The sequence below is a fragment of the Populus alba genome, chromosome 2, assembly GCF_005239225.2.
Source record: "Populus alba chromosome 2, ASM523922v2, whole genome shotgun sequence".
Classification (NCBI taxonomy): Eukaryota; Viridiplantae; Streptophyta; class Magnoliopsida; order Malpighiales; family Salicaceae; genus Populus; species Populus alba.
In genome coordinates this window covers 8,801,221-8,824,004 of record NC_133285.1, presented here as the reverse complement: position 1 = coordinate 8,824,004, position 22,784 = coordinate 8,801,221, and the positions used below count along the sequence as shown (strand labels likewise).

General features: G+C 30.2%; 4 protein-coding genes across 5 annotated transcripts; all 4 read right to left on the bottom strand.

Moving 5' to 3' along the window:
* Positions 1-1,933: 1,933 nt before the first annotated feature.
* On the bottom strand, positions 1,934-2,876 carry LOC118057824 (late embryogenesis abundant protein At1g64065). The gene has a single exon (XM_035070542.2). It carries the CDS (start codon positions 2,718-2,720, stop codon positions 2,067-2,069), a length of 654 nt encoding a protein of 217 aa, XP_034926433.1. The 5' UTR covers positions 2,721-2,876; the 3' UTR covers positions 1,934-2,066.
* A 5,179-nt stretch (positions 2,877-8,055) lies between these two features.
* On the bottom strand, positions 8,056-9,018 carry LOC118057833 (late embryogenesis abundant protein Lea14-A). The gene is made up of 2 exons (XM_035070554.2): positions 8,727-9,018; positions 8,056-8,383 (listed from the first exon to the last, which is right to left on the bottom strand). Exons 1-2 carry the CDS (start codon positions 8,930-8,932, stop codon positions 8,134-8,136), a joined length of 456 nt encoding a protein of 151 aa, XP_034926445.1. The 5' UTR covers positions 8,933-9,018; the 3' UTR covers positions 8,056-8,133.
* A 4,945-nt stretch (positions 9,019-13,963) lies between these two features.
* On the bottom strand, positions 13,964-15,407 carry LOC118057816 (probable WRKY transcription factor 43). The gene is made up of 2 exons (XM_035070537.2): positions 14,831-15,407; positions 13,964-14,241 (listed from the first exon to the last, which is right to left on the bottom strand). Exons 1-2 carry the CDS (start codon positions 15,229-15,231, stop codon positions 14,064-14,066), a joined length of 579 nt encoding a protein of 192 aa, XP_034926428.1. The 5' UTR covers positions 15,232-15,407; the 3' UTR covers positions 13,964-14,063.
* Positions 15,408-17,540: 2,133 nt separating this feature from the next.
* On the bottom strand, positions 17,541-21,516 carry LOC118057815 (uncharacterized). 2 transcript variants are annotated; one of them, XM_035070535.2, is made up of 8 exons: positions 21,358-21,516; positions 21,099-21,263; positions 20,808-20,873; positions 20,607-20,681; positions 19,534-19,663; positions 19,333-19,455; positions 18,327-18,486; positions 17,541-17,852 (listed from the first exon to the last, which is right to left on the bottom strand). In XM_035070535.2, exons 2-7 carry the CDS (start codon positions 21,254-21,256, stop codon positions 18,343-18,345), a joined length of 696 nt encoding a protein of 231 aa, XP_034926426.1. In that variant the 5' UTR covers positions 21,257-21,263; positions 21,358-21,516; the 3' UTR covers positions 17,541-17,852; positions 18,327-18,342. The 2 variants fall into 2 exon arrangements, with proteins under 2 accessions (XP_034926426.1, XP_034926423.1); XM_035070532.2 differs by lacking the exon at positions 17,541-17,852 and having other exon boundaries at positions 18,099-18,486.
* Positions 21,517-22,784: the final 1,268 nt, after the last annotated feature.

Here is a 22,784-nt window from a genome sequence, read left to right as displayed (position 1 = left end):
TTAAAAAAAAAAAGTATTTTGACCACCAAACCCATCTTAAAAATATATTAAAATAATATATATTTTTATTTTTTAAAATTTATTTTGATATCAACATATTAAAATAACTTAAAAATATAAAATACAAATTAAATTTTTTATAACTCTAATTCAAACGTTGTTATAAAAACCCTATTAATTAATACCCCCGATCGGCCGTAACTGCACTTGCGTAACAAAGGATGAAGGCCCTCCAAAAAGGTTTAAGGGCTAGAAAGATAAAAAGCGATTTTATTTAAGAGCACAAATATTTCCATCGTCATCGTCCAAAAAATGGTCCCCTTCTTTAAATGACATGAAATGGATTCTTCGCACTCTTTCAATTTTGTGATTTGATGGTGTGCATAAGCTGGACAAAGCAACAAATTCTATTGGTCACGGGAGAACGGACAAATGTCCTCCCTCTATTGCAAATTTCTTGCTTCCACTCTCCTTGAAGCCCTCATCGTTTCCAAACTTTGCATGCTTAATGCTAACCTCTACTAACCAAAGTGATTTTTTTTTGGTCATCTTAGTTTTTTCTTTTTCATTATGGCCCTCGAGTTAGATCAATGTCCAATATGCATAAACAAAAATAAAACGAGCAACGTGTTCAATTAGCAATTTTAGTGCCTTTTGCCCTCTTTCAAAAACAAAAGAGTAATTAATACAGGTTATGGGTAAGAGGCCTCACCACCACTCTTGCAGCTCTGTGGTCCAATATCTGCCAAACATGGTCATATTCAATTTAGTCAACACATAACCAACTTAGTTTAGCGATTGAAACGCTGTGTTTTTAGTGCCTTTTACCTCTACAAAAGTTGTCGGCCACAGGTCACGCTGTCACAGGGTTGGCTTGTTCTTCCCATGCTGTATAGTGTATACGAAGGGGAATAAAAAGGAAAGAAAGAAAAACACTTTGCCATGTTTGATCAGTGCCCAAGTCCACGCAATTAAGGGTTCTTTTGCAACTATGTAAGAGGGGAAAAAAAGAATAATTTTTTTGTATATAGTGAAATAATTACTCAATCTCCCCTCCAACATATAAAATTAAAAAATACATTTAAAAAGGGTAATTTAGAAATCTTAAAAAGAATTTACAGAAAACTTTGGCTTTTTCTCATAAACCACAAGGAATAACTAACAATATATATATATATATATATATATATATATAAACAATGGAACTAAATTATAATTTTAAAAAAAATTACAACCTTTTCGCATTTCTTACATGTTAGCATCATTTAGAATTACTCCAATAAAACGGCGCCAATTTTCAAAGTTTATGTAGGAATGTTTAAAATAACCGAGTAATATGTAATATTTGTATTATTTTATTCGATTTAATTTTTAAAATTAATTATGTGAATATTACAAATATTTTAATTAATAACTCATTTAAATAGTAAGTAATTCTAATACTCAGTATAAATATATATTTTTTTTTGTCCTTCTCTCTTTTCATTTTATATATATCATTTTTTTAATATCATGTTTAAATATATCAAATTTTTTATGTTTAATGCTAACTATATGTTTGAGATACTGTAAAACACATTGCAATATCAATTGTGATTAAATACAAATAATTATATGCTTTTGAAAGTATATTTTTTTAGAATCATCGATGAACAAAAGAATTTATATGCTCAACCCACGAATATTTATAATAACAACAAAAAAGTTTACCTTAACTTGATACATGTAACCGTACTTGGGTCCAAATTTTTCATAAAATAGTCAGGTCTATATATAATTTATAAAATATTAAAAATTAAATTGGATATATACCAACCAAATCCGTAGTTTTCTGTTAATAAGTTTCTTCCCGTGAGTAGATGATGGTTTGATATTAAAGACCTCAAAAATCACTTCAAACCCATTTGACTGAATCGTTTTTTGGAGAAAGGGGAAAAAAAAATAGAGCTCATATTTCACTTAGGAAGATAAAGATGTATGGATCACAGTCCACTCAGTCTCCTACAACCAAACATCTGCACTAGGTATTAAAATACAAGAAGCTACAATTACTGGTATGCCATGCTCTAAAAATCAACTTTCCGCTTGCACTTCTGTGTCTGAATTTGCTGACTCGTAATATTAAGTGTGATGCTGCAGTTCATTTTCACAACAATATTCCTCTTGACAATCGCTATTTTCATCCTCCCTGGAACCCTTGTGTAGGTGGTCATGGACAATATCCCAGAGCTCATATCAGCGTTCAGATTTGGGTTTGCCATCATCCTGTCTGGGATGATATCCACAGTAACATTCATCCTCATGGTCCGTCTGGCCCTAGCATGGCCCGGTCCGTTTCTGGCCTCCCCAACTATCTGCCTGTCGTAGTAGAGGGTTGTGGTGGTGTTGAAATACTTGAATGATGCTACGTTGGGATTTTTAACTGATACATCTGCAATTAGGGTTATGTTCACCCCCGGCTTCGGAGTTGTGCCGTTGCTTAGCTCCAACTTAGTGATCGTGACACCGTTCATCTTGATGACAGGGCCTTTGACACGAAAGACAGTGAAACGTAAAACTATGATCGCTGTGACTAGAATGACAAGTATGGCTGTGACGAGCACACAGTATTTGACGCATTTTCTGCTTCGTTTCTTATGGTGTTTAGAAGCCCCTTCTTCGTCGCTGCATCGGCGCTCCGCAGCCGGGGCCAGTGGTCTTACCTGCTCGCGTTTCGCCATATGGCTAGAGGTTGGAAGGGTACTATAGGAGATCAAGGATGCTTACAGGAGGATTAGGTGGTCTGAACTCCGGTGGATTTTGGAAGTATTGTGTTGTGGTTTTATATTGTAATAGGAGTCAGTGGTGAAGTAATCGAACTTTGAATTTTGTTCAGATCGGTGACATTATTTGATTAGAAATTTGGTTTCTGTCCTGATCAAAGCTTCAAGGTGTTGACTCCTGCCTCAAATGTATATGACTTACACTAAAAACATTTATTTTAACATTTTTTTTTCTTGGTCAGATTCATCAAGCACGTCCATCATAATTGCAGGAGAAGAAAATAATTAAAAAATATATCTTTTTTATAAAACAGTTCCAATTTCAAACGGAGCCTAAATCTTCAACTCACGAGGCAAAGAGAAGAAAAAATTGTTGTAGTGCTCGAATAGAAATAAACAATAATAATAAAATGTTTGTCATACAGAGAAAAGGTAGAAAGTGATGGCTATCAGTTATTCATTAAAAAAAAAACAACTTAGACTATATAAAATTGAAACTAATATATTGTAGTTTTATGTTCAAACTTTGTAATTATCAATATTAATTATTATTATTAAAAATTTATTTAGTTGTTAATTTTAAGATTTATAAAGATTAATTGAGATATGCTCAAGTTGGTTCAGATATCCCATCTATATTAATTAAAAAAAAAAAAAACTAAATTCAAAGATTATTAGCTCGGGGCATTGACAGTTGCTGCGGGTCAATTTGGCTAAAAATCAGCACTAGTAATTAGGCCAAGTGTGACGCCAACTGCTAACCACCTCCTTTCTCGAAGAGATTATCAATAAATCGAAGAGCCTTCTTTCGCCCGCCATCTCATCAGAATTTATGTAATCTGTTCAAATGAATTAAGATCCTTTTGAGATCGATTTTATAATGATTTGAAATTGAGAAGAGTCTGCTTAATGATGTAAGGAATTAATTAAATAATTTCCTGAAATTTATTTTTCAAAATTTACCGTGTATTTATTAATTACTATTAAAAAATATTAATAAAAAATACTTTTTATAGAGAAAATTTTGTCTTTATTTTTAGAAAAGTATTTTTATTTTTATTTTAAGCAAAAACACTTTCAAAGAGTTGTGAAAAAATTAAAAATATCTTTTATTTTGTTAATTATATCAAATTTAAATTTTTTTTTATTTCAATATATTTTGTTTTGAATTTTTTTTAATTTTATCTCTTAGATTTTTATACCAACTTTGGTGTTTGTTATTTTGATTGTTACTTGTTTTTCTTTTATTATTATTTTTAATTGAAATTTTTTATCTATTAGATTTGGTTCTAGTTCTTTTTATTATTATTTATTTTTTAAAAAATTATTTTTTTTAATTTCATCCTCTTTCAATTTATTTATCTATTAGATATGGTCTTATTTTTTTTTAATAAACTTAAAAAAAAATAAAACATTAATGAATTATTTTTTAACTCATTTTTCATAATATAGTTAAATAATAGAAAATATTTTCCAACTTATTTTTTTATAACACTATCAAATATCAATAAATAAATCAATTTTTAGAAATTTATATTTCATAAAAACTATTTTTTTAAAATGAAACTAGTTTCTAGTAAACAAGCAGACAAAAAGGACAATCTCTAAAAATATACAAACCCTTATTTAAATTAAAACTTTAATTATGGCAATATGAGTGATTTTTTAAACAATCAGATACAAATATAACACTCACGTGCAAATGTGGATCATGAACCAATTTGCAATTTGCAAGCATATTTATAAATCCAAGACAACCTTAAGGCACTTTGTTTTATTTTTAAATGGTTACTAGATCTTTTACCTGTGTTTTGCTATTGTTAGATAATTGTTTGTTCGACAAAATAAAATGAATACACAAGCTTTTCCAACATGTTTTTTTTAAAAAAAATTAATCATAAATTAAAAGAATTACACACGCATTTAATTAAATAAACCAAGAAACATATGTGTCCCTAAGTGTAAGAACAAATATTGACGCGTCTATTCTACTCACTTTGTTGTAAATTGGATAAGTTATTTTTCTAACGCAAAAGAATGAATTTATAGGTGTTGTTAACATATTTTTTGAAATAAAGAAAAAAATATAACTATGAATCAAAAAGTCAATGCTTATATATAATAAAATAAAGCAATGATCATATGCGTTAATAAATATATATAAAAAAATTGTTAACATAACATTGCATATAAGACTCTCAAGATAATTTTTAACATGAAAAAAAAAATGGGACAATATTATGATCATGCTTAAGTGTATCATGACTCTTTTAATTGAGAAATGTAAAGATATTGTTTATGCCAAAGGAATTAAACTTCAGAATGTATGAACCAGTAAATTGAGAAAGAGGTTCTAATACAATCAAATTCTAAAATAAAATCATAATCATTTCTTTAAGAGTAAAAGATAAGTAAGTGTAATACTTAAGCCTAACGTTTCCTTTAATGCAATGTTTTTTTTTTTTATCTTAAAGATTATTTTTTCTTACAAAGAACAAATAATTTTTATTTTTAGAAATACATCATGAAAAAAAATTATTTATATCAAACATAAAACAATTATAGATGAATTAAAATAATCTCTTCAAAATATTAAATACATACAAAATATTAAAAAATAACTGTTATTTATAAAAGATTAAGCAAATGATCTAAAAAATTAAAGAGAATGGTATTAATTTAGATATAAATTTAAAAAATACATATAAAAAACTATAAATTGAAAAACTAATTAGAAAAATAAATAAATAAATAAATAAAGAGGTTGAGTGTTGTTAGGCTAGCAAGCCATGCCCATCACATTTTGAGAAGGGCCAACATGCTTAGGTCCTTATATTTCTTATTTGAAAATAGCTCTATTTTTTTGAAAAAAAAATATAGGTGACACATTGAATAAAAATTTAAATTTTAAAAATCAAAAGGATCAAAAAAGAAATTGAAAAGTAGAAGTACTAAATTGAACTCTTTTTTTTTTTTTGCAAACTATGGATGTTGTCATCTATTTTCTTTATCTTTTTTATTCTAGTTCTCTATCTTTTAATTTTGTCATTAGTTAATAATTTAACTTTAATTGGTATTCAATTTTTTTTTTAATGATGAAATTAAAAATAATAAAAAGACACTGAATGTATAATCAGTCTGCAGTGTACTAAGTGTGAGTTCCCAACACAACATAATATCAATTTGTTGTAGGGAAAACATCCTAATGTTTAGAGTTTTGTTAATTGGTAATAGCATCATCTCAAGTCAGTATTTAAATTTGGATTTGGCATGATATCCACAATAACATTAAACTACGTGATCCATGGAGCTCAATAAAATATTTTGGTATTGTAATTGGTAAAATATTAGATTTGTTAAGTAATTAGGAATTTTATTATGTATATATGTATAATTACATTTTCCTCATTAAACAATATCATTTATAATGGTGTAAAAATTTGGTTGATGAAAATAGTAGATGATTGTGGCTGTGTGGTATGTCTAAGGCTACCAGCGATTATGAATTTTATAATGCTATTATGTTTGAGTTATTATTGTTATTTATAGAATTTTAAAGCAGGATGAGATTTTGAATGGAGTTCCCTGGAGAAACTCTACTGAAATGTTATTAAAATTGAATAATTCTTTAAAAAAAAAAATCCTATTTACACGTATAATTAAGACTGATAAATGAAAAAAGAAGCATATGAAATTATGGGTTGTTTTGGTTTACATAGAGACAAAGGTGGAGAGTGCATCCTCCAACCTCGTTTAGAAATAACAATATTGATGAGCTCTAATTTGTTAAAAAAAAAATTCTCAGATGTTTTCTAAATTTTTGGGATAATAACGATTTTGTCCTTGAACTATTTTTATATCAATTTTAACTTTAAGCTATTTTGATTTCTCAATTAAAGGTTTTTCCTAGAACTACTTAAAAGGTCTGTATAATGGATGAAAGTCTCTAATTAAAATTTTAAAAATAAAATTGATACAAAAACTTATTTTAAAAAATCAAAATTGTATTTTTATAGTTTGCCTTATTATCTTTAATTGTGTGGTGGTGATTCTGCTCACTTTTGATGACTTTTGATGATAGAATTCTTGATGTCTTGACATCTCGATATTAAAAACAATTATACAATATAATTAAAAGTTGTGGGTTTTTAATATTTAGCATTGTTTATCCTTTATTTTAAAATTTTCACTTTACTGTTCATAGCTTTTTTTCTATTTTTTATTTTTTTCTGTTTATATTTTATTTATTTTCAATTTCATCATTGCTACAAGTTATTTTATGCGGTACTATTTTATGTGTTGAGATTGGTTTTGATTTGTATGCTTTTACTTAATCAACTTGTTATAAAATATTTTGATGTTAAATTAAAAATTAAATTTATAAAATTAAATTTTATGTTAATTGTGAAAAAAAATAAAAGGCAAATGACTAGTTTTTTTTCTCATAAGACGTTAGAAACTTCAATTATGTCTCTCAAGGCAACTCCGAATGTCTGGAAGGGAAACGAGAAGGACTTCAAAAGCTATTCCTTATGCTGGAAATTGTTTTTTTAATAAATATGATTTTACTTTTTAAACACGTTGAAAAAGTAAACCGACAGTCCGACACCATGAATCTTGTTTTGATTTAAGATTTTTGAAAAAAAAAAATTAATAAATATGATTTTAATTTTAAAACATGTTGAAAAAGTAGACCGACAAATCTTGTTTTGATTTAATTTTTGAATTGAATAAAGTGTTCAGGATTGAAAATTTGAAGGGTTTTTTGTGTTTTTAAATAAAAATAAGTTGAAAAATAATTATTTTTTTATCTAAAAACTCAAATCTCGATTTTTGAATCATGGGACCAAAAATATTCTAGTAGATAAGATGACTTGACTTTTCAATCATGAGACCTGAAAATGTTCTAGTAGATGAGGTGACATATCATATATCAAAGATGGCTACTTGTCGCTTCTTCTTTTTTCGTTTTTGCCTGGACGCTGTTAATTGTTTTTTTAATTCTAATCAATATCTTCTTTTTTTATTTTTTAAATTGTCTAGATTAACATTTCTATCTTGCAAGTAATTAGATTTACCCACTTAAAATAGCCAGAATAGCCAGAATAAAATAGCCAGAATAAAATATTTACCCACTTAAAACTGTAATTAGATTTTTCTTTCGATTGTGATAAACAGAAAACGCTTTCTGCGGGTGCACTGACCAGCGAAAACTAAAGCTAAAATCACTAAAAATACAAAAAAGAGGACAAATATGAGAAAAGCAAGGCAGGCAAAATCAAGAACTTGTACGGGACAAAAACACCCTTCCATTTTATTTATCCCTTAGCATACTAGAAAAAAACAGATCCAGATCCAACCTAAGAGAGAATTAAAACATATCAGAGAGGGTAGGCAGCTTGAGTTCACCCTTCCTGGTCAGAGGAATGGTGAAATTGCCAAAGATAGGAAGATCAATTGTGAGACCCAGCACCAACTCATAGTCTATATCACCGTCTCCAACAACGTCCTTCACCAGGCTCACAAGCACACTGTGTGGCACCTTCATCGGCACGTCTAAGATCGTGGTGTCGTCCCCTTTCAACGAGCCAGGGTCTGGCACTGTCCCTGATGCAATCATCCTGCTCAGAACATGCAAATCATGTCAAGAAAAATCCACGCCTTGGGAAACTAACCATATAAAAATCTAAAAAAATTATCCATCACAAGTTCTTAAGCTTTCGGCTTTCCTAAATACTTGCAAATTGGATTAAGAGCCCCCTTTATACTCCGCATTACCATCTCGAGTTGATCAACGACATAAAACATTTGGCAATAATTAATCTTAATTCGAAACCATACAGAGCAGGCAATCCAACAGTTTCGGACAAATCTCGCAAGTTCTTTGAACAATATTGTACACGTTTTAGATAAAAAGAAGTAAAAACAAAGAAGTGAAACGGGACGGCGAGTGTATTGAGTTACCTGCCACCGCTCTTGAAAGCGTAGGAGATCTCGCAAATAGGGATCGTAGTTCCATATGGGTTCTTGACAGACACCTTGGCACCATAGTCTATGCTGTCAGGGTGCACGCTTTCCAGATTCATGTCGGTGATGGTAGCCTCTGGGGTCTTGACATTAACCACCTTCTCTGCCACAAAGTGTTTGGCCTTGCCTAGCAACTGCGACATTTTTGTAATTGCAAGATAAAAACTTAATTAGTCAGGGGCTTTGCTAGTTCCTTAATTTCCCACAGAAATGATGTTTATCTCTTCTCTAGCTTCTCTCCTGTTTATATTGAAGGAAATGGTAGCGTGTCTTGTCGTCGACATCGCTGAAGATACGTGTGTAAGTCGTGGGTCTCCTCGTGTCTCAAGATATTTTCACTACAAAGGTACGATCGATGGAAGTCTCCAATTAGCTACTGAAATATTATATAAATAATTGTCAGTTGAGTACTTAAACAAAATGATTTATTAATTACATCCAGGGATGTTTTTAAAAGTTTTTAATTCGATACGTCTGTCACTCTGTGCCTTCTTTTCTAATTTTATGTCAAATTTTATTTATAATGACGCTTTATAATGACGATAAATGTCACTAAACCTCGACAAAATTACCTATTCATTTAATGCATTGTGTCGGGACTCAAATCAATAATAGATACGTACTAGATAGGCTTACAGAGCTTCGCCGTGAGCAGGATTTATTTTTGAATGAATATTTTTTTATTTTTTTTAAATGATATTATTCTAATTTTTTTATAAAATAAAAAAATTATTTAAATTAAATTAACTCGAGTGAAATATAATATCTATTCTAAATTGACTTTCAGATTGGGCCTAGAAACAATAAGAAAACGAAGAACAACAAATCTCAATAAAAATAAAAATAAAAATTCAAGGATAAATTAGCAATTAGCTAAAATGCAGAGCTCCTCTCTGGATTTTAATTCTAATACCACACAAATTTAATACAAAATTTTAAAAACATTTAATTTTGAAAAATACTCGTTCTTATCGTCACCTATACACGACTGAACGAATTTAAGTGTTCGTGTTTTTTTATATACAGGTATCGCTGTGCCATTAAGTCCTTCGAATCTAATTTAATGACAATCTTTCTACTGGATATATTTTCCAGCATCGTCACCTTTCCTTTAATTTTTTGACACGTCTCTTACCACCATTTCAAAGCAGACAGTTTGCGGCACGGGCTTAGATGCGCACTAATTATGGGCTGAACACCCTCGACTCGGGTGAATTTTGAGCAATAGTTCTGATTCCACTTGTTGAATTTTTAGAACTCTTAACAGGGGGAAAACAAATCACACTGGACTTTTATTAAGTGTTTATTTAATATTATAAGATTATTTTTTAAAATATTATTTGATTGAAAATATATTTTAAAAATATTTTTTTAAAAAAAATATTTATTTAACAAACAAGCATGTCATAAGTTGATGATCAATGTGCGTTTTAGTAGTTGTTTGATAATGTGGTTGTGTATGGAGTTGAGAATGAGCCACAAAAATAAGTGTTTGTTTAAGTGAAAACTTGATTTTGTTTTTGTGGGATCCACCATAAATTAAGGTTGCACCTAGGTTTAACAAAAACAAAAAAAATTGAGCTTTACAAATAGCAACTCGCCTCAGTTTTTTAATTATCCATCGACAAACAAGTTTGGCCACAAAACATATATTTATAAAAAGAAAAAAAAACATGTTTGAGGAATATCAAACTTCCCAGAACCTGCTATTCATTGACCAAACCACCGCCCTCAGCTGTTTTAATCGCCAGCCAGACATCATTGTCGCGCATGGTAGCCTACTCTTTCCCTTCTTATTTTTCCTTCTCCTTCTTCTTATGTTGTATTTTCTCCATCTCCACTGTTCTATAAAATGAACGATGGAGAATGAATTAATTCATTCTCCACTGATCATGGGATGGATTGGGTCTGGTCCAAACCTATATGCATTAGACTGGGTCCAACTTAATAAAATAAAATAAAAATAAAAAAACAATTCGCAGATATTGTGTTTTATTTGAAAAACTAGTGTTTAATATTATTCAATGGTACTACATAATTACAATAGAAGGAGATCGTATAATAACATAAAATTTGCAGAATTTGATCGCAATCATAATTTTGTTCCTAATGATATTTTACATGGGGTTATTGCGCGCTCAAGAAGCCATGGAAACTACAGTCTTTGTCGGGTAGATTTTATATGTGATGAAATTGCAAATAGTTTAATAAAACAATAAAAAATACTTTATATAAATTATTGTTTATTTCATGATATAATAGCAGTAGTTAAATCTACATTATCTCAATTAAAAACTATAATTATTTTATAACCTTAATTTGAAAAATATTATTAACCAAACACATTTAATTCTTTTTTAATCAACTTCAATTTCAATCACAGTTTTAACCAAATATATATTTTATCAAACCAACTTCAACTAAAAGTATTTTTTATAAAACAGTTCGTTTCAAACCACAACCACAAAAGTTACCACAATACCAAACATGTATTATTTGTCACGACACACACTCACACTTAAAATAATATATATTTTTTAATTTTTTATATCAATATATCAAAACATAATATATATATATATATATATATATATTTTAAACAAGAAAAATTTTAAATTTTACCAAACCTCTATTTGAAACACAATACCAAATAAAACTTTAACTTAAACACAGTTTGTTTTTGTATTTTAAAAATCCCTTTAAGAGATTTGATTTTTTTTTTTCTTTACTTGAAATTAATTTATTTTATATTTTTAAATTATTTTTATGTGTTGTTATAAAAAAAAATTTAAATAAAAAAATATATATTATTTAAATATATTTTCAGAAAAAAAAAATTCAAATAATCATCACACCAGTCTTTACTTTCCGCAGAGCGCGCCAGCACACAAAACTCTTGGCTACAAATTCCTTTTCTTCTCACTTACTGCACACCACACACAACGCAGGCACCACAGACACTCGCACACATATATATACACGCACTTTATTTTATATCTTGCAGCCTACTAGATACTTCTGGAGCTAAGATATTTTCTGGCTTGAGCTAGATATTTAATGGAAACAGTCTAGATAACTCGATAATGGGAGGCGGTGAGAAAATTTGAGACTGATCTTTAATATGTGCATGGTGATACAAGGTTTAAGCATAATAATTCCAAGTTCAAATTTTAATTGAGGGTCATTTCTTTTCTTATTAAATAAGAGATCTAAATCTTAAATCTAGAGAATAAATTAATGGAAAATGAATTTACCGTTAGATTAAAATCGTATCTCTTTAAAATATACAGCAATATAAAGAGGAAGAAAACCATTTATAATAAGTTTGTTTTCAGTTTGAGTTGGTTATAAGAAATTAATTTTTTTTGTTTAATTTTTAAATTATTTTGATATGTTAATATTAAAAATAATTTTAAAAAATTAAAAATAAATATTATTTTAATGTATTTTTAAATAAAAAATATTTTAAAAATATTAAACTAGAAAACATAACATGAGCTCTTGATTTGAAGAGATATATTTCGTGTGAGAAGTTAAAGATCACCCTGACTTAAATGGATTTATTCTGGAGAGAATAATTGAAGGATGTTTTATATTTTAACCATGCTGGAAAAAAAAATTAGGGTTTGTTAAGCTTTTTTATTTTATTTGATTTTAATATCTAGATTTATAAATAGTATTTTGGAGTTGAAAATAAAATAATTGAGGTTATTGAAATATTTTTGGGTGTAAACAGTGTAAGGATTTGTTTTGGTCTGAATTGCCCATAACTTAATTTCCAAGTATCAGAGATAGTCAAAATTTATTGGAGTGGATGTCGCGTTCTACTTATGTCGACAAGGTGTTATCCTATCTATCTATTATTTTATTTTTTTTAAATAACTCAGGCAGAGGACGTGAAGTGTTTTGACTCTTTTTTTAAAACATGTGAGCGGGCTTGGTTTTTCCAAACCTAGAAGAGTTAGGCTTTTTTTAAAAGCCCTGGCATGCCTGGGCCTGCCATTGCAAGCCTGGGCTTTATTATGTAGGCTCTTCACATTTTTTTATTTAACTATTTTATTTTATATAAAATTCTCTTTAAATAAAATTATAAAAATAATATATATAAAAAAACTTGATTAAGCTATATATTCAAATAATATTAGTGTTTTTATGGTAATTTTAACCATTACTTTATGAATAATTATATATATATATATAAACTAATATGTATAGTTTTTTTAAAAAAAAACAATTCTCATGAATATTCAATAAAAATAAAATGCCTATTTTTGTTATTTTTATATAATTTTATCAATTTATTTTTTCAACTGTCAATTGAAAATTATAAAGGCATGATTTTTTTTATTAAAAATTTATTTTCAGATCATTATGAGGTTTTATTTTAAGAATCAATCATCTAATAAAAAAGACCAGTTTTCATATAAAAATGTTTTTTTTTAATATAAATAATTGAAATGATTAAAAATAATTATTTTAATTATTTTAAGTTTTATTGAAAACAATATGATGATAAAAAAGACATACTTTTATAAATAAGAAAAGGTGGAGGGAAACTTGAATGATAATAAAATAATTTTGAATAAAAATATATATAAATATTCTTTTCTAGAATTTAATTGATTGATTTCTTATAAATATTTATTTTAATTATGATTTTTTTATATAAAAACAGATTTAAAAAAAAGAAAAGAAAGAGAGAAAGAGAGCGGCCCGCGGCATACCGCGAGCCGCAGCGACCTCGCCGGCTAGTCCACACCTGAAGTAACAATTCAGGATGTGGTGAGGGGATCATTAATAAATGATTTCGCTCTCTTAGCCGAAATGAATGGCCCAATCTGCACCTCAAGCCCCAAATTGAGAGAATGGGCTGCACAACGCAACCTTCGGCTCTCTAATCTCGACGCCTCTCTTTCTCCATAAAACGTGGACCATTTTCACAAGGCCAGCACTTGAAAAACTAAGAAGCTTGCACAGCTCTGTTTCATGTCAAGAAAAGACGCTCGTATTCTATTCTGATCAACTAAATTTTAATTTTAATTAGACGAGGCTAAATTCTCGTTAATGTTTTGTTTTGATGTGGATAGCTTGTTCTGGATGGATTTGGAAAAGTTCCAATATATTCATATAAAAACTCTATCGATCTTTCTAGTTGTAAAATTAAAAGAAAAAGAAGATGGAAAAGTATAATTTATAAGTTTTCACTATATACAAAGACTGGTATAAGATGGCCAAGAACAACAAGGTCTGCTTGTGCAGAAGTGAGCTTAATAATTAGAACCTAGCAAGGAATTGCATCTGTTTGAGAAGAGGAGTTAGGGTTTCCATCAGTTTCTCACATGGATGATCATGAACTCCTTCATAAGTCGTGACGACTATGCTTGTGTCCTTAGATAGCCTCTGCACTTGTTTCTTCACGCTGCATGTATGATGCGTGCACCGGTAGTAACTCCTTTGGCAAAATAAAATAAAATCAACGCAAAACATTTCACAAAATTATTAAATAATATATACTTGAATATTTAAAAGCAATTCATTAATTAATGTTTTGTGTAGATATGAAAAACAGTAATTAAGGGTAATTAGAAAAGGTGGGTGAAATTGTATAATTGTCATGATTTGGATTTGAAAATAAACACACTTAATATGGAGACCGCAAGAAATAGGACGAGCTTGGGCTGTGATCCACACAATTCAGACAACTCAATACATAAAATATTCTTTCGTACAATTCCTGCTGCTGCTGTCATGCATGGTGGTTGCTCTTGCCGAACCCTAACCCTAGCCTTTAATGTGTGAGGCCTAGCTAGCTAGATTTTTATGGAAATATCTTTGATCTTTTCTCGGGAGAGGTTCGTTATATACATATTTGATCTTACACAATGAGAAACTTTAGTTCGCTCACATAAATTATTAATCGGAATAATTAGTAATTGGGTTGCATGTAAAATCTAAAATGCATAACATGCAACGTTATATGATGCAAGGATTCTTTTCTTTTTGTTTAGAATAGCTTAATATTAAGTTAATTTCTAGCAAACCTGGGATATTTGCTGTTCTTCACGGCTTTTTGCCCATATTTCCTCCACCTATATCCATCATCAAGAATATCGTCTGCACTTCTAGTTTGGAAAGCAAATCTTGGCCGGGTCGCCTTTTTCATCCTTCCGCCTTTCTTCTCATCTTTATTGCCCTTTTCTTCCTCTGCTCCATTTTCAGCCACCATAGAAGCACTTTCCGTTACTGGCCTCTTCTCGCCGAGCTGGGATTGGCCAGAGAGAAGGCCAACCCAATCAATATCCGGAAGGACTTGAGGTTCAATTATAGAAGGGTACTGCAATGAGGAGGATGGCAGTAGTAAGGGTGTAAGGAGATAGGAAGGGTTTGGGGATGGCGCCAGTTGTGGCAGTTGTGGTGGTGGTGGGGCTTCATGGCCTTCCATTAGTTGTGGGGCTACAAAGAGAATGATCAGAGGGGAACTGAGAATGTTAAAGATGAATACATAGAAGAGGTCAAGAAAAAGGTAGTGGGAAACTGGGAAGGTGAGAAGAGGTTGGACAGACCTACAAATAGAGCGATGAAGATGGTTTGCTTGATTTTGAAAGGAGAGTCTGTTTCAGTCTCCATTTCCCTCTCTTGTAGCCAAGGGTAAAGCCAACTACATCTCACCTACTTCTGTTTACCTGCCCTTAAGTGAAAAGGGAGACGTGCCCAACTTATGCATATCGTTATCTCCAATGCACTATACCATGCATGGCATGCATAGACTACTACTATATATGCATCATTAGGCTTTAATCTCTTCCATACTAAGAAGACCTCAATTGAAACAACCAAGCCTTTAAACACCGTTTGGCATTGCGTTTCAAACGGTGTTGTGCCTAAATTAAATTTTTTTTTTTTTGCTAAAATTGAGTTCGGTTTGTACCTTTTGGATCGTTTTGATGTGTTGATGTTAAAAATAATTTTTAAAAAATGAAAAAAACATCATTGACATGTATTTCGACACGAAAAGTTATTTGAAAAGCAACCGCTACCACATTGCCAAACACGCGAAAGTTGTGATATGTTGCGGATCGGTCTATTTTTTAAAATACATTTTTTACAAAAATATTAAGATATAGTAAGCATTACAAAAGAAAAATAAAAAAAATTCGAGACTCGAGTCATTAACTCGATTGAGTTTAATAAAATCGACTAATTTAAATAACACAGATTAAAAAATACAACAACATAAATAAATTAATAAAAATAATAAAAATAACTCAAGCCCATCTGAGTTAATTTATTAAGCTCAATTATAAAAAAACTCAATGTTCATAGTGAAATTGGAAAAACAATTACGCAAAAAAACAACAACAAAAAGATTTGTGTCAACATGGGTTAATCTGCTAGCTAGCCTTGTAACCATGAGTATGAAATTTGGATAACTTCATATAAAGAAAAGAAAGAGAGAAGTACGAAGTCCAATTCCCAATAAATTAAATATTAAAGGATAAAACTGAAAAAAAACATCATTCTTATAAAGGACCTAAAAACAAACCAAAGTCAACTAGCATTTAACCTTTGAAACATGTGATCCTGTGAGTCCAGTTTTAATCCCATGGAAGACAAATCGTACAAAATAATGAAGCAAAATTATAAATCAATAAAATATTAGGGGATAAAATTTAAAAAAAAGAAAAGAAATGAAAAGGCTCCAAAACAAAAGAGAGCAATAAAAAGAATGAAGACTAAATTTGATATAAAAATAATTTAAAATCAAATATTAAGATGTGAAAATGAAAATAAAATTCAATTAGAAAAATGATAAAAATATAGATAAAAATCAAAAGAATAAAAACTAAATTTGATATAAATTAAATGAAATAAGATAATAAGAGGTGAAATTGAAGAAAATAAAAAATATTAAAAAAAACAAATAGAAATAAAAAACTAAGTACTAAATTGGATAAAAAATACTATTGAATTTTAAGATATAAAAAATTAAAAAAAATAATGAAAGCCTAAAGAATCAAGCCTAGGCATACCTAGGCTGAAAGGGTGGTCAACGTTCTTTTAGACTTTCAATATAGGCCCACATGCCCGGGTTTTGGAACTAAGATTAGTTTTTTTTGTTTAGATAGTTGATAGCACGTTTGCTTGCAACCATTGTCGGCCACCGAAAATGCCTTCAATAACAGGAAATAGAGAATTCAAATTTTTGGATCCAAAAGACCCAAATTTCAAACCTTTTTCACCAAAAGACATGGAAAAGAAATTCATATGGATCTCTAAAAACCCAATTTCCAATCAAAACCAAATTAAATCAAAAATATTTTTGATTTATATTTTCCAGCATAATTAAAATTTGAAACCACTTTCATCGAGTTCCTTTCTAAAGAAAATTCATAAACATCAAAATGCGAGTTATTGAAATTTTGTTACCTAATATCTATCTCTCCACTATTTTGACAACTTTCTCTCTCTTCCCTTGGCCTTGAGAGACTAAAACATGACTAAAGCAAAATTTTAGACCAAATTATAATAATATAAAAGAACAAGAACCAAATAATAAAAACATTGAAACTAGAGGAACCAAATGAAAGTTTTGGGAACCTTTTATGAAAAATGCTATGTTTCTTATGTTAATTTCGATCCCTTATATCTCAATTTGTTTTTTAACAATAAGCTAAAACTATATTTTATAAAATTGATAGTTGATTTAATGTCACAACTCATCCAGTAAGTGAGAGAAACCAATCCAAAATAGATGTCAACACATAAAATCATAGTAATAATATTATTTTGCCCTTTAATATAATTTTAAAGGGCTAAATTGAAAAACAGAGGTATAAAACAATAAAAAATTCAAAGACCTAAAAAAGAAAAGAAAAGAAAAAAAAAGACAACAAATAATGGCCCTGCAGCCTCAGCCCATTTAAACAAAGAGATATATTTGACCCCGGAGCTTCGGAGGCCCCAATTTTACACGCGTGACACTCTTAATCAGTCCGAATCCAAGAAGAAGAAGAAAGCACACCCACGCACACCCCTGCAACGAGTCCGTCCTGATTAGCTCACCTGCAAGGACTCGCCAATTTCCTTACTTGTACTTTGAGAATTAATCAGTTCAGCTGAAAAACAGCATAATTCCACTTAATGACTGATAAAACTAAAAGTCATGCCAAGAATAACCGTTTATGAAGGTGTTCTCCACAAAGAGACAATTACTCGTTGAAAGTGAACTACCATGTATAGATGACGTGGAGAACTCTTATTGCAGAAGAGCAGGGCATCATCATCATCTAAAAGTAATGGGCACATGGATTTGATAATTTATTTAGAATAGATGGCATTTAAAATCCCAGAAAAACACCAAAATTTGGAACACTGGACGGGAATTCACGGGAATTGGGCAGCCTATGCTAAAAATCAAGTCAATTGACCATTCCTGAGGGATATCAAAATTCCTTCTGCTAAGTGAATGGCAAGTGTTGAATGCAAAACAGAATCATAAGCAATCCATCCGGTTTCTGAAACAAAGTGCATTTGGACCTCACTGTCTTCCAAATCAGCTGATGATCATCTTGTTGAGATATTCAGTTTGCTCAGGAAAATAGCCCAGTAGTTCATCCTTTGTCACCCAAACAAAGTCTTCACACTTTCCAATTTTAAATTTGTCCGTTGCAGTCGCCTGGGTCTTGAAAAAGAATCGCTGGAAAAAAAAAAGTTGCGAGCAAATAATATGGGCAATTATTAATCAGCAATTTAAATGAAGGCCAAATATCATACCACTATATAAATTATCTCTGCCTACCATCGGCAAATCACATGAAGGCAGATTTACATGTTGGCTAAAAGTGGCAAAAGGAACACACATAGTGGTATGTGATATCCTTAGGTGTGTTTTGTTTCATTATTATAAGGAAAAGCTACAGTTTGATGCACAAAATTCACACTATTTGAGATATATACATGGTGAGAAATGATGATTCTTTATTTTAAAAAAGCTTAAGTTATATATTAAACATGAAAAACATGCTCTCTACTGCATTCACATTGCAACAATCCTACCTTGACTTGTTTCTTGAAATCTCTAATCCAGGGCAAGAATACATTCCATTGATGCACATATAGATAGTTAAAAAATTAACAGCAAAATGTCTTAGAATTTATCTTTAACCCTGATATCAGGCAGTATATCTCCTAGTTTGATATTTTAAAAACCAAAGTTCCTTCTATATTTGCAAATAACTGTGTATTTTGATGCAACTAAGATGATTGTATCTTAATTCAGCTACATTAAGAAAGTCGATCCTTTTTTAACAATAAGTAGTGTCAAAATTAATTTTTTGTTCTCTATATTCAATTAACTAATAGTAGGACAAGATAAAAGCTAAATGAAAAAAATCTTCCATTGCCTTTATTTTTTCCTTTCTGTTTTCCAGATGAACTTCCACCATCTTAAAGAAAAGAAGAATTAAATAATGGCAGACTACATTTTGGGCACAACATATTTTTCATCCATACTTACTGCATGTTTAATTCCCCAGAAACATACCTTGTAGCCAGACTCTTGTGCATCATCTGTTGGCTGAATGACCATATGACCCATAGGAGCATTGCCAACAAAATATGTGTGAGAAAGTTCACCTAAGACAGACTGTAATGCAGATTCTGCACACTGCAAAGATTTGGAATTTATTGAGAAAAGGATAAAACAGGGAGAGGAGGAAATGACTAATCACATAGCAATATTCACCTTCCGCAATGTTTCCTCAGATTCATAAACTTTTTCAGGAAAATGCCAGACAGGCTTGTCACTAGGAGACCCATATGCTTTTCCATAAAGAAGAAGATAAAGTTTTCTGTCAAGTGCCCTCTGTAATGACCTATGTGAAACAAATTTAGAGGTCATTATCATTACAATCCTGATTGTTCCTTAGAAATGAGTATCAATGTAGAGCCCAGAAAGGCAACATTCAAATGGGTTAACCCTTTTAGCCAACAAAGAAAAGAAATCTACTTACACAATTGGAACAAATGTGAAATATACAAGCTAATACACTACAGCAAGAACATGCAACTATGGCATTCAGCAAACAATCAGCAATAAGAAGCTACTGCTGCTTCACTCATGCCCCATCTTTGCAACTTTGGATAATTAAATCAAATAGAAGTATAAGAACAAATGAGCAAGCCTGCTGTAGCAAGGCTAATTAAATGCTGAAATTTGATAGGTCATGTTAAGAGCATAAGAACATAAAAGCCTTTCAGAAGAAACGTTGGCACAACTCAAGAAAAGGATATATAATCGGGGGGGAAAAAAAAGCATCCATTGCCAAACTTTGAGTCGGATATGCACGCTTTTGTACACATACCACATATCAAGTATTTGTTGCAAGACTAGCATGCCTCATGAACAAGAAAACATTTTAGAAACAAAATTACCATCAGATTATACCTTTTGTTAACGTAAAAATAGCATACCAATGAAAATTTGGCGGAATAACTCCTGATTGAAAAACACGAGTTTTCCACTTATATAAATATTTCAGGAAAAAGTTCCTCCACCAATTCCAAAGCTTGTTCCAATCCAATTTCTAAATAATTTCCTTCATAACCTAAAAAAATTGTCTCCTTTGACCCACACCCACAAAAGATTGCCACTACTTCTAACAATTACACACACGCACACAAGAACTCCATGATGCAATCTCTATAAAACACAATGTTTGAGAATTATAGCAAGAGAAGCCTATCTAACAAATATAAACACCCGAGCAAATTCATGTGAGAATTGGAAGAAACAGTATCCACTTATCTATTTCATACCTTTTATCATTTGTCTTGTCAGCTTCCGTGATGCGGGGAGCTGGTTCATACTCAATTTGATAGTCACCTTTTCCACTAGTTACAACAGTACAAAAACGCAATTAGTTAGAAACAGCTAATTAATTCATCTGGCATCTTGTCAAGGTGATTTTGTTGGCTTCCAAGGATTCATAAAATGTCAAAAGGTTAAATTTCACTAACCTAGAATTAGACTTGTCTAAAAACTCATCTGGATATCTGCGTCGAAACTGCTGCCTCCAACGAAATCTACACCCAGCCCCAAAAATAATTTGCTTAAACAGCGCAAATTCGCAAAACAAATATTGATGAACTAGTAACATATTGAAAAATAAACGGCAGATTTAAATCCTATCCTAAACTGAGAAAATAAAAGCACTGAATTTATATAAAAAAAAATTAAAACAAAAACTAGCTTAAAATTTTAACAGCAGCAACAAACAGAAGAAATAAAATGAAAAGAGAGAAACTCACGAGAACTCGGTAAATGCATAGACCACAGGGTCGATTTTGGGAATAACAACTGGCAATCTCTCGAACAGTACAGAAGCTACGATTTTCTCTGGTTTGGTACAAAATCCTCGCTTTGTTATCAGAGATAGAGCCATTGATGTGAATAACGATCTTCGCATTTTGGATCTACAGAAAGAAACACAATGATTTTTGCATGTAAGAGTTGAAGTTCAAGAAGAAAAATGAGGAAAAGCCCTTTCTTAAACCCTAAAATAGTCACCGGAAAAAAATAGAGAGATGAAAATAGACTTCGATGGGAGGAGGACTGCACTGGTGACGGGGAATGGAGGTTTAGTGAACCGGGAAGTTTTATTTATTTTTAGTAACAGGAAAACCGGGCTGCTAGGTTATCATTGAATTGATTATCGATCGTTTAATCCCAATTCAATGTCGCTCAACTCTAAGTACAACAGACGACCTGTCAAGCATATACACGACCTTTTTTTTTTCTTTTCTTTTCTTATTAATAAAGTCTAGTCTAGTATTCGTTTTTTTTTTCTCTCTTTCCCACATGGAAGAAGTATCTTTATACCATTTTATACATCAACAGAGAGATCAAAATTTATCTTGGAGATGCTATTCTAATATTTAAATTTAAAAAATTCAAGTAAAATAGCATATCTTTGTATTTATCAAACTATTTAGTTTTTTAACTTGTTGATACCCAATTCATATTGAGACAAGTATTTAAATGTCAATATTATAAACTAAAAAAAAATTAGTTTATTTATAATATTCTATAAACTTGATTAACTCAATCCAACTTATATATCTTATACATACTTGTAATAGTAAAAATTTATTTCAAAAACTTTTTGATATAAATACTTTCTTTCTCTTTGTTTAGATTTTTTCCTCTCTCGCCTTCTAGCCTACCATTCTCATATCTCCATATCTCGTTAATGAAAATAGTCTACTTTGACCAACATTTTAACAAAATTAAAACCACCAATACCTTCATCTCATTCTTTAACCAAAAACCTCAACTTGATTTCAACAAACCTTAAGTGAAATAAATATCTTTTTAACCCTAATTTAAACTTTGTAAATTTGAGAATGGTGTGAATGATATATAATTTTCTTTGTATCCATATTATATATTTGATGTCTCTGTTGATTTTTTTATTACTATTATTATTATGTTATGGAGAAAGAAATTTGTATAAATATTAAACTAAAATTGATTAAATTTTATTGCTTAAGATGAAGAATACAAGACCTTATATTCAAGAAATCAATGTTGATTTGTCAAGTTTTCCTCTAGTGCATGATGATGTTACTCCCCTAGCGAATGATGTTTTTGTTCTAATAGAGATCAAACCTATTTTAGCTACTTTTGTAAATGCTACTTGCAACAAAGATAACAAAAAAAGGAATGTGGCCTTTAGAACTATACCTTAATCTTGGCACAATTTAATATACTAAAGGGTTTTAATCCATCATTGAGGAGAGCTACATGTAAGTATTGTCAATAAAATTATGTGTAGGTTTCGAAGATCCATGACACTAGTAATTTGTGTACACACTTAAATAACTTGTGTACACAGTTTATTGGTAGGTTTAATTTTGATGACAAAAAAATAAAAGACATTGACTTAAACCTTTAATAGGGTTAAAGATGGAACTAAAGGTATTTCTAAAGCTGTT